Here is a 12942-nt window from a genome sequence, read left to right as displayed (position 1 = left end):
TCTGAACAACAGCAAAGATTTGCACTTGTTAATCACCTGTCCCAGCTCCAGAGCCGAGCTCCCTTCTCCTATGGCCGGCTCCCTCTGTACTTTTCTGAACGGTTTAACTCTGGTAACCTGGCAAGTATCTCTTGTCACCACCCAAGGCATTTTAAGGCCGGCTCAGGCAGCCATATTTGCCTTTAAGACTCTGCTAATTCTGTGGTTAACCATCTCTCTACAGCAAGTTCCTGACTGCATGTGTATCTCTTATTATCCTGTGGTTAACCATTTTCCTGCTGCATGGTCCTTACTGCATAAGTCTCTGCTTATCCTATAGTTGAGGGGATTGTCCGATGAAAACAAGCTATCACCTATCTAACAGATAACTTTCTGATCAATGTGTGTTTGGTGGCTGGAATACACATCAATAGGCAGAACAGGGAATTTTTATCGCATTTAAAAAATAAAAAATAAATAAAATAAAAAAAAATCGGCACATCGAATGTCCAGCCATCACTATATTACTTCTCTATGGAGCTGCAGAAAAATGAGCAAAGCACTCGGTAGACCCATAGGCATTGTACGAAGCAGCGGTAGAGTATTGGCTCTGTCACTACATTATAACGAGGATATAACTTCCCCCATTCTGCCGATTTGTGCAGGTCCCAGTGATCGGGCCCCCACTAATTAACAAGTAATCACCCATCCTGTGGCTAGGAGATACCTTGTCTTTACCAGACAACCTCTGCAAAACTTGAGGTTAACAGTCTGCTTGCTGCAAGTTCTTAATTTATTATATGGCTCTACTAAACCTGTGGTTAACTGTATCCATTCTGCTAGTTCCTGCATATTACTACCATTCAGCTGCATCTGCTGCTTACATCTTTGCTTTCATATCTGCCGTTCTGCCAAACCCTGCTGTCCTGGTCACCGCTGATCTACGTGCTGTCCTTTCCCACTGCTCCATTTTCAACGATCTGTGCCTCTCACCATACGGCTTTTAGAATCCACCTCAATAAGTGAGCCCTTAACAGCACTATGACAAACATAACCGCATCCCTATAACAGGCTTACCTGCAGTCCTATGTAAAACTATTAACATATCACAATCATTGAACTGTGCCAAACCCCACATCTACATGACAAAGACGATTTAAGAAGCACAGGTTATAGAAGCAACCTACCTCGTGCTACCTGATTGCGACAGGCCCTGAGTGACTGGAAAAGGCTGAAGCCATCGATTGTCACAAAAGCCGACGGGTACAAGATGCTCATCTCTTCATGCTTCAGGAGGAAAAACAGTGAAGCGTGAAAATAAAAAGAAAATATATATTACAAACGGGTTCACTGGGAATTTGTATACAAGATGCAAATAGCTTCGGAAGATCTTGAGCGGTGCATTTATAACACTGCAAATCAACTGCAAAAAAATAAAGACTGTCAACTTCTTAGGATCCTCTAAAAAGAAGGTCTATGAGGACTGCAGGTGCTTAGATTTCATGTACTGTGATTATACAAGTGTCGTCCCGTCGGTGACTGTGTAGATCACTGGTTGGCACCCAGGACTGAGGTCACAAGATACATAATCAGTCATGTTATTATCTTGGGAGTCATTTTACAGTGTTCTGCTTTTAATTTCTGTTTGTTTTCCTTTTTTACAGCTGATCTACCAACACGAGCAGCGGGACTGTGCCCGGAGGTCTCCACTCTCAAAGGAGATCACCAGCAAATTATTCTTGCAAGTAGATACACCAGGAGTGTGATGGGACATTCACAGAGCAGCTACGAATGTGCAGACAGAGGCGTTACCTGCTCAGTGACCCCCGGGTGTCGGGGAATCTCATAGGTCCTGCACTTCAGCTGAAGAATGGGGTCTTCGTTTAATAGTTGGGAAAGAAGCAGCACTCCGCTCTGGAAAGAAAGAAAGGAAGAAAGTAGAGTTCATTAAGGGGGTTTGTCAGTACGGATGATACAGTGAGAGGCAGGCTATCTTTTCTAATGAACGGATTCAGGCAGACAGCCCCCTTTATCTGATGCTTCCTGCCTGTGTTGAGCCCCCTGGACCAGCAGAAGGGGCTGAAATTGGAAAATCGATGCAGATTTAATAAAGTACATTAGACATTTTTTAAATTAATTTCCACTTTCAAAACCCCTGAATGACTTCTTAAAAGGGCCATTCAACAGTGAAATAATAATAAAAAAATAATAATTAATACAGGGATGGTCTTCAAATAATAAACAAAGGCATACTCCCCTTCCAATGCCCACGAGGATCCAGCACAGGCCACGCTTCTGAAGCAGCATTTGCTCAGTCCGAACTCACAGGATCGCCGCAGTAGTCAGGCGACTAGAAGAGAGCGTCATTGAATGTTTCTCTGATGGTGCGCTCTGCTAGACACCTGACTGCTGCAGCCAATCACCGGCTGCAGTGGTCCTGTGACTTCTGAGCTGAGCACGCACCACTTCTGGAGTATGTGCAGAACGGCCTGCGCTGGATCCATAGAAGAGCTGGAAGATGAGCACAACTCCATATATTATAAAACATTGAACCACATAAGGTCATATAATGTCCCCAAAAAGGTCTTGTTATGACCTTATGGGGGGGGGGGGGCACAGTATCTGAAATAAGTGAAAAATAAATATGGAAAAAAGTTAGTACTGATCTAAATTGCTATTGCTAGACCCACTCTGTAGGAAAAAATGTGTCAGATATATAAAAATAAGTGAAAGAAAAATCATAATTAGTGATGAGCGAATATACTTGTTACTCGAGATTTCTCGAGCACGCTCGGGGGTCCTCCGAGTATTTTTTAGTACTCGGAGATTTAGTTTTTCTTGCTGCAGCTGAATGATTTACATCTGTTAGCCAGCATAAGTACATGTGGGGGTTGCCTGGTTGCTAGGGAATCCCCACATGTACTTATGCTGGCTAACAGATGTAAATCATTCAGCTGCGGCAAGAAAACGAAAACTCCAAGCACTAAAAAATACTCGGAGGACCCCCGAGCATGCTCGAGAAATCTCGAGTAACGAGTATATTCGCTCATCACTAATAATAATATCTAATAATAATACCGTAATAATAATAATAATAATAATAATAATAAAAAAAAGAGTGAAATATACAGAACACAATAGTGAGCAACCCACACAACACAGAATCATTTCATGCAAATGTTAACAATTTACTAAACAAAGATTTATTCCAATTGGAGCAAATACAAGGAAGTTTTTCTGTAGAACGTAAAGTTAAAACAAGTTTCTCACATACTTTCTGTATCAATTGCTCGAAGTTTACGAGATCTCTGCTTGCTGTCATTCCACAAGAAACATATTGTTCAAATGGGCAATACTGCCCCCGGATCATGCGCTGGACACACGGGGGCCCGGCCGGCTTCACCACAGTTATCAGAATGGTGTCGAGTGACGAGACGCACACCTTAGGTCCATCGCATGATCAGGAATGAGTTTTATCCTCTGTAGGTAACTGAAAAGTTTCTACTAAAATATTGTAGGAAATTTACATAAGTGAGAGGTACACGCGAAAATTGTACATACATATATATATATATATATATACACATATATATATATATATACATATATATATATATATATACACACATATACACACATATACACACACACACACACACACACACACACACACATAAAAGATGTTGAGAACTAACCTCGGTGTAGAAGCGCACGTATCCAGAGGTGAAGCCAATGACGATGCAAGTCCAGTCCGGCCTCCCGGTGGAACTCCTGTACGGTGGAGATATGGGAGGCTCAGTATGCACGTGCACACATGTACATGGATGCACAGTAAAGCTGGCCATACACTACAGATACCCGTCATCCGAACGCTCATCCAAGCGGACCACTAACCCTCCCTTGTCTCTAATCACATGCATGCTCACTACATCGAGTGTGCATGTGTTCTGATTGCGGAGAAGGAACACTTTGGGTTTCTCCTCTGAAGTCCTACATCCCAATCCTTGTCTCAATCAACATTTAGGGGAGAAATGGGAATCCACTATGAATACTACATGGTAAGCCGATCCACTCAAGTAGGAGAGTTTGGCCAATGCTAGTCTAAAGCGTACAGCCTCATTCTCAAAGCAATATTGTAATCGTTTCATGAAAATGAAAAACTTTGTACTGTTTGGCTTCTACATCCTGTATGTATCACAGTACCTGGCAGGCTGTAAAATGAGGGACCAGTGAATGTATTAGTGAGCTTCTTCTGATCCTTATCTTTCCTCTTCTCTCTTGTATGATCTTATAACCTGTGATACATAGAGGCTGTAGAAGCCAAACAATCCAAATTTTTTTCAATGAAACCATTACAAAAAATGTTTTCTACTCACTCCCCGTAAAAATGCCAATTCCTTTTTTGCTTATATTAAATATACCATTTTGTTGCTATTTTAGCTAGAAAAAAAAACAAAACATTTTTTGTAATGGGTTTCATTAAACATTTTGGAAGGTTTGGCTTCTTCATACTCTATATATCACGGTACATAGACTGCAGAATGAGTTACCAGTGAAATCATCAGTGATCTTTCACTCATGTCCCGTGTAATCTTCTTTTGAAAAAACTGACCGTCACATCCAAACATAGATCAAGTGTGAACAGGTGCTGAACCTTAGAGTCACCAACTCCTATACAGTCAAGCAAATAAGGCAGCACACTGCAGCGCTAACACATGCAAACATGAAACATGGAAATTCAACTGCATTACTGCACTAGAAATATGAAAAATAAGAGCGTTTAGCGCATAAAAAAGGCCAATTTTATGTGTACCTGGTAGCCACTTTACGGCATCTCTTATACCAGGTCCTACGCTTTCCTTTCCTCTCCTCGCTGAGAATAAACATCTCCATGTGAATGGGTACAGTACCCCTCCACAGAGAGAGAGAATGTAGTCTAAGAAGAGGTTTTCATAGGTACCCATTCACATGGGTGAGACAGTTGAATTTCCGTGTTTCATGTTTGCATGTGTTAGCGCTGCAGTGTGCTGCCTTTTTTCTTGACCGTGTAATCTTCTAACCTCTGATACACAGAGGCTGCAGAAGCCAAACAGTCCAAAACCCTAATTGCAATTCTATTACAAAAATGTTTTGTTTTAGTCAAAAGTACATCCCCTTTTATTTTCTTTTACTTTAATGTATATTAACACCTTTGGGGGGAAATTTTGTTACTTAAAAGCATGTATTTTGGCTAAAAAGCCTTTTTTGTAATGGGTGTTATTTAAAATATTCTAGAGCCTCTATGCATCACAGGTTAGGAGAAAGATAAGTGTTACGGAGTCTGAAGAGAAAGAGGAGAGTTACGGAGTCTGATGTCAGAACAATTCATTGACAGAGTCAATAGTATCTCATTCTGCAGTCTGCTATGTACTGTAATAGATAGAGGATGTAGAAACCAAAACGGTCATACATTTTTCATGAAACCCCATTACAAAAATGTTCACATGCATTTACAGTGGGGAAAAAAAGTATTTAGTCAGCCACCAATTGTGCAAGTTCTCCCACTTAAAAAGATGAGAGAGGCCTGTAATTGACATCATAGGTAGACCACAACTATGAGAGTCAAAATGAGAAAACAAATCCAGAAAATCACCTTGTCTGATTTGGTAAGCTTTATTTTGTAAAATATGGTGGAAAATAAGTATTTGGTCACCTAAAACATGCAAGATTTCTGGCTCTCACAGACCTGTAAGTTCTTCTTTGAGAGGCTCCTCTGTCCTCCACTCATTACCTGTAGTAATGGCTCCTGTTTGAACTTGTTATCAGTAGAAAAGACACATGACCACAACCTCAAACAGTCATACTCCAAACTCCACTATGGTGAAGACCAAAGAGCTGTCGAAGGACAACAGAAACAAAATTGTAGCCCTGCACCAGGCTGGGAAGACTGAATCTGCAATAGGCAAGCAGCATGGTGTGATGAAATCAACTGTGGGAGCAATATTAAGAAAATGGCAGACATACAAGACCACTGATAATCTCCCTCGATCTGGGGCTGCATGCAAGATCTCACCCCGTGGGGTCAAAAGGATCACAAGAATGGTGAGCAAAAATCCCAGAACCACATGGGGGACCAAGTGAATGACCTGCATAGAGCTGGGACTACCGGAACAAAGGCTACCATCAGTAACACACTGCGCCGCCAGGGACTCAGATCCTGCAGTGCCAGACGTGTCCCCCTGCTTAAGCCAGTACATGTCCGGGCCCGTCTGAAGTTTTCTAGAGAGCATTTGGTTATTAAACCAAAGTAGAACTGTTTGGTAGAAACAAAACACATCATGTTTGGAGAAGACAGAATGCTGAGTTGCATCCAAAGAACACCATACCTACTGTGAAGCATAGGGGTGGAAACATCATGCTTTGGGGCTGTTTCTCTGCAAAGGAATCAGGACGACTGATCCGTGTACATGAAATAATTAATTGGGCCATGTATGGTGAGATTTTGAGTGCAAACCTCCTTCAATCAGTAAGGGCATTGAAGATGAAACGTGGATGGGTCTTTCAGCATGATAATGATCCCAAGCACACCGCCAGGGCAACGAAGGTGTGGCTTCGTAAGAAGCATATGAAGGTCCTGGAGTGGCCTAGCCAGTCTCCAGATCTCAACCCCATAGAAAACCTTTGGAGGGAGTTGAAAGTCCGTGTTGCCCAGTGATAGGCCCAAAACATCACTGCTCTAGAGGAGATCTGCATGGAAGAATGGGCCAACATACCAACAACCGTGTGTGCCAACCTTGTGAAGACTTACAGAAAACTTTGACCTTTGTCATTGCCAACAAAGGATATATAACAAAACATTGAAATGAACTTTTGTTAGTTAATGACCAAATACTTATTTTTCACCATAATTTGCAAAATAAATCTTGCCAAATCAGACAAGGTGATTTTCTGGATTTGTTTTCTCATATTGACTCTCATAGTTGTGATCTACCTATGATGTCAATTACAGGCCTCTCTCATCTTTTAAGTGGGAGAACTTGCACAATTGGTGGCTGACTAAATGCTTTTTTTTCCCCCACTGTACGTAAAATAAAGCCCACAAAGGGTGTCCAAATTCGTTAAAATAGGTGAAAAGCTAACTTTGCTGTTAAGATAGCTCCATGAAGTGGTGTAAACTTGAAGTTTGTAAACCCCAATCCAAAATCCTCAACAAGGCCCCAAACTGTCATGGGTCTTAAATAGCATTAGTCTTCTAATATGTGGAAGAGGGACCCATTGGGCCCCCTAGGCACCAACGACTGGGCTCAACTGTAACTACTGCACCCACCATAATTTGCGCCTCTGAGTGGAGACAGACACCCGCCATACCGTCTGTATTACCTTTTCTGGCTCGCCAACGGGATGCACAGTGCGCTACTGATAAATTCGCTGCAAAGAAAAAGGGCATCACAGCTTTAGATGGATGCTACAAGTCCAAAAAGTGATACCTTACTCCATGACCAGTCCTTGCTGATCTACGATCGCATCGAAGCACAAACAACACAAATATGAATAAGTCTACTCTAAACAATACAGGGAAAATAGAGGTATATAATGACTTTATATATTATTACTGCTTTACACTTCATCAAGTCTATTGTATTATTACCACGAGTTTATGGATTGTTTTCAATAATGACAATTATTATAATTGCTCCGTGCATCAATATCTAGAATGACTGGACACAATAATAGAAAACACAGGAATAATCCTAGATCAGTCAATGGCAGCTTGTTGATAATTTCAAGGTAACAATAAAGTGAGACTTGTAAAATGTCACGTAAGGCCGTTAAGTCCTATAAGTCATCAAACATTTTGGGGGAAACTTACTTCTCTTCAACATTTAGAGAGCCGCTCCAGACCACTTCATACTGCATCTCCTCCCGGCCTTTCCCATCAGCTTTCCACTTAGCTGTGAAATCAAAGCAATGCACAATGGAAAGAAATTGACAGTCAGAAAACTCAGAGCGAGCGACCCCAGAGAGAGTCAGCAGGCGAGAGCAAGCGAGCAACCACAGAGAGAGTGAGCTGGCGAGAGCGAGCAACCACAGAGAGAGAGAGAGAGAGCAGGCGAGAGCGAGCAACCACAGAGAGAGAGAGAGCGGGCGAGAGCGAGCAACCACAGAGAGAGAGTGAGCAACGAGAGAGAGAGAGAGAGAGAGAGTGTGAGCGGGCGAGAGCGAGCAACGAGAGAGAGAGAGAGAGAGAGAGAGAGAGAGAGAGAGAGAGAGAGAGAGAGAGAGAGAGAGAGAGAGAGAGAGAGAGAGAGAGAGAGAGAGAGAGAGAGAGAGAGAGCAACCACAGAGAGAAAGAGTGAGCCTAAATATATGCCTAAATATTGAGAGCAAAACAGAAAATAACCAAGAACCACAGGATGGGCCAGACCCAAGCACCAAACAAACCCCAAGTCTAAAAAAACAGCAGACCACAACAACAGGACAGAGCAACAAGAACGCAAACAGAAGCTCCCATAGGAGCAGCCAACCAACATGTCCTGATATGGTCCTGATTATACACTCCAACGGAAAATACCTCAATAGAAGGCGACTCTTCCCAGGAAAAAGGGTCTCCAAAATCCGCTGCTCAACTATAGAACAAGCAAAGGCCATAATTGACAATCCATATTTCACCAACCCAAACCACATCATCATACATACAGGCACCAACAATCTCCAGGACCAACACCAGCAGGAAGCAGGACAATTGTGTCAGCTAGCAGAGACCACACAACAGAAGTTCCCCGGCAGCAAGATCATCCTGTCATTTCTGCTGCCCAGAAAAGATTCCTTCCAATACATCACCCAAGACGTCAACAGAGAACTAGTAGCCAAGATCACTACGATGCTAGACATCACCCTGGCACAACATCCTGTCATAAACCTCCACCACCTGTATGATGACAAACATCTCAACAACCAAGGAGTCAGCCTTCTTGCCAAAGAACTTAAAGACATTGTACTCAACAGAGTCCCCGGACCAAGAACCCATACAAACCGAAAACCTATAGAAAGAGCACCAACTAACAGTCCTAAAACGGAATATGCTCAACGAACTGGAAACTGCAACCTGTATGCAAAACCAGTCTATGAGAGACACAAACCATGGAACACACCACCCTCCCCACACAGCGTGAAACAGGGCAGTGAGCTGGCAGAAATAAAGACCATGATCAGCTCCATATGCAAGAAACTCACGCGACTGGACCAATTGCCTACAACAAGGTCACCAGTCAGCAACCCAAGATGTCCTATGCAGGACAGCCCATTACAAGGTATGCAGCTACACAATGTCAACCCTAATTATCAGTAGCTGGAACATCCAGGGCCTGAACACCTCAGCCTTTGGATACAAGACAAACGACCCAGACTTTAACCAAAGACTGAAAGACATTGATATACAGATCCTCCTTGAAACATGGACTAAGGCCAATAGTGAATCCTATGTCCCCACCGGATACAGGGAATTCTCTGTCTCCGCCCTGAAAAACAAAAACATCAAACAGGGCCGGAGCTCAGGAGGAATATTAGTATGGTACAAAGAAGAGCTCCATGAACATATCAGAGCAGTGAAGAAAGGAGACAGCCACATCTGGATAAGAATAAGCCGCTCCATCCTCACATCAGGGGCCGACATCTACCTCTGTGCAGTGTACGTAGCTCCTCCAGAGTCTCCATACTTCAACCCAGACAGCTTTGAGACCCTAAAGACTAAAGCTGCCCATTTCCAGACTCTTGGCAACGTTCTCATCTACGGAGACCTCAACGCATGAATGGGAAGAGAAAGAGACTACCTGACCACTGATGGAAACATCTATATACTTGGAACAGATACCGACTGTGACAACCCAGTGCACACCGACAGGAACAGCTACGACTGCACAGTTAATAAAAGCAGCAGAACGCTGTTGAACCTATGCCGAAGCCTTGGAGTTCGTATCCTCAATGGCCGCACCAAGGGAGACTCACTGGGAAGACATACCGTAAACTCTTGTGCGGGCAGCAGTGTGATAGACTATGCCATCACAGATATGGACCCTACAAATATTGGCACGCTTATAGTCACCCCACAAACACATCTGTCAGACCATAACCAACTGCTCCTATACATCAAATCCACAAAGAAATCACCCTCACAAACCCCGCAAAAGACTGGCCTCTTTAGCCTGCCGCCATCCTTCAAATGGTCCAAGATGTCGGCCCCAAAATACAAAGATGCCATCAACAGACCAGAGGTCAAGGAGAAGCTCGAACGCTTTCATAATAACGTGTATGAACTTAACCCAGAAGGAGTACACCTAGCGGTAAGAGACCTTAACGACATTCTATATGCCATGGCAGAAATGTCTGACCTGAAAAGAAGCATCAACAAGAGACCGAGTAAACAAAATCCCAACAACTGGTTTGACAAAGAATGCAAGACCATACGGAAGGCCCTAAGAATGGCCTCAAATAAAAAACACAGAGACCCCCAACAACCCCAGTCTGAGAGAAGCCTACCACTCCGTACAACAAAATTACAAAGCCATCCTCAGAAAGAAAAAGCAAAACGACATCTCTACCAAACTCCTCCAACTCCAAGATGCCCTTGAAGACAACAAATTTTGGGAACTGTGGAATCACCTTGGATCCAACCAGAAAAGCAACAGCCTCCACATCCAGAGCGGCAACATCTGGCTCCAGTACTTCAAGGACCTTTACAATGACATCCCAAGTGAAGACCTGAACCTGGCACAAAAAGAGCTTGTGAAAAAAACTGAACGATATGGAGGAAAAGTTCAAAGATTTCCAAAATCCTCTGGATACACCAATCACACTGACAGAAATAACAAAGGATCACACAGATAAAAGGTAAAAAAGCCAGCGGTCCAGATGGGATCCTCCCAGAAATGCTGAAATACAGCCCTCCAGACCATCCAGGCTGGGATAACAAAACTATTTAATATTGTACTGCAGGCCGGCTGCTTCCCCAAAAACTGGAACCAAGGCCTCATAACCCTTACACACAAAAATGGGGACAAGTACGACCCAGCAAACTACCGAGGGATATGTGTCAGCAGCAACCTGGGTAAACTCTTCAACTGCATCCTGAACAAGAGGATCCACACCTTCCTCACCGAGCACAACGTCCTCAGCAAGAGCCAAGCAGGGTTCATGCCGAACCACCGCACCACTGACCACATCTACACTCTGCACAGCCTCATCAAGTGTCACGTCCACAATACAAAGAACGGGAAGATATACGCTTGTTTTGTGGACTTCAAGAAGGCCTTCGACTCAGTGTGGCACCCAGGACTATTCCTAAAACTGCTGGTGAGCGGAATAGGAGGCAAAACATATGACGTCATCCGAGGCTCCTACACTGAGAACAGTTGCAGTGTGAAGGTCAACGGAAGGAGGACGGCCTATTTCCAACAGAGTCGAGGAGTGAGACAGGGCTGCAGCCTCAGTCCAACGCTCTTTAACATCTACATCAATGAGCTGGCAGTGGCCCTAGAGTCCTCCTCAGCACCAGGACTCACCCTCCATGACACCCAGGTGAAATTTCTGCTGTATGAAGATGACCTCGTTCTGTTATCACCAACTGAGAAAGGCCTCCAAGATCATCTGAAAATCCTAGAGACCTTCAGCAGCACATGGGCACTGCCAATCAACGAGAAAAAAAGTAATATCATGGTGTTCCAGAAACGAAAGCAGAAACCCACTGGCCATCCTACTTTTATGATAGACAGCCGTCCACTTACAGAAACCAACAGGTACACCTACCTGGGCCTAGAACTCAGCCAGTGGGGGAGCTTCAAGCAAGCCATAGAGTTACTAAAAGACAAGGCATCCAAAGCCTTCTATGCCATCAGAAGGCATCTATACCATCTCAAGGCACCAGAAACCGTCTGGCTAAAAATCTTTGACTCCATCATTGCCCCAATCCTTCTGTACGGTAGTGAGGTCTGGGGCCCAGTCTCATACCCAAACTGGTCAAAGTGGGACGCTGGGCCGACAGAAATATTCCACCTAGAGTTCTGCAAGCATCTTCTCCAAGTCCATCGGAGCACAACAAATAGCGCGTGCCGAGCAGAGCTGGGCAGATTCCCACTACACATCGCAATAAAGAAGATGGCACTGTCATTCAAGGCTCATCTACAACGTAGCAGTCCCAGCTCCTACTATCACAAAGCCTCCCTACACCAGGAAGCCCCCCAAGAAAAAGTACCCAAAGCCAGTCTGACCAAGCCATCAACCTACATGGCCTGACAAAAGGTGAAATCCAGAAGATGGTACACAAAGTCAAAGAGGAATATCTCAGCATCTGGAGGAACGACAAACAAATCCAAGAAACTGACAATATACCAGAATCTACAGAGGGAGTACAAACTGGCCCCATATCTAGAGAAACTAGAAAACCGAGCGAGCGAGAGCGAGCGGGCGAGAGCGAGCAACCACAGAGAGAGTGAGCGGGCGAGAGCAAGCAACGCAACGAGAGAGAGTGAGCGGGCGAGAGCAAGCAACGAGAGAGAGAGAGAGAGAGAGAGAGAGAGAGAGAGAGAGAGAGAGAGAGAGAGAGAGAGAGAGAGAGAGAGAGAGAGAGAGAGAGAGAGAGAGAGAGAGAGAGAGAGAGTGTGTGTGTGTGTGTGTGTGTGTGTAAGCGGGCGAGAGCAAGCAACCACTAAGAGAGATCGGGCGGGGGGGATCGACAACAGAGAGAGAGAGTGAGCGGGCGCGAGCGAGCAACCACAGAGAGAGAGAGTGAGCGGGCGAGAGAGAGAAACCACAGAGAGAGCGGGCGCGAGCGAGCAACCACAGAGAGAGAGAGTGAGCGGGCGAGAGAGAGAAACCACAGAGAGAGCGGGCGAGAGCGAGCAACCACAGAGAGAGAGAGTGAGCGGGCGAGAGAGAGAAACCACAGAGAGAGCGGGCGCGAGCGAGCAACCACAGAGAGAGAGAGTGAGC

At 44.4% G+C, this 12942-nt stretch overlaps 1 protein-coding gene across 2 annotated transcripts in view; it reads right to left on the bottom strand.

Annotated features, from left to right (window-relative positions):
- Positions 1–12942, bottom strand: part of RAB3GAP2 (RAB3 GTPase activating non-catalytic protein subunit 2) — a 54901-nt gene that overhangs the window by 28203 nt on the left and 13756 nt on the right. For both annotated transcript variants that reach the window (XM_077282242.1, XM_077282243.1), the window contains exons 4-8: positions 7829–7910; positions 7339–7386; positions 3675–3750; positions 1792–1893; positions 1167–1266 (exon numbers count right to left, since the gene is read on the bottom strand). In XM_077282242.1, the coding sequence (XP_077138357.1) occupies positions 1167–1266; positions 1792–1893; positions 3675–3750; positions 7339–7386; positions 7829–7910 (408 nt within the window). The remainder of the gene's footprint in view (positions 1–1166; positions 1267–1791; positions 1894–3674; positions 3751–7338; positions 7387–7828; positions 7911–12942) is intronic.

This window comes from Ranitomeya variabilis, chromosome 2 (genome assembly GCF_051348905.1).
Source record: "Ranitomeya variabilis isolate aRanVar5 chromosome 2, aRanVar5.hap1, whole genome shotgun sequence".
Classification (NCBI taxonomy): domain Eukaryota; kingdom Metazoa; phylum Chordata; class Amphibia; order Anura; family Dendrobatidae; genus Ranitomeya; species Ranitomeya variabilis.
This window is presented reverse-complemented; position numbering and strand designations above follow the sequence as displayed.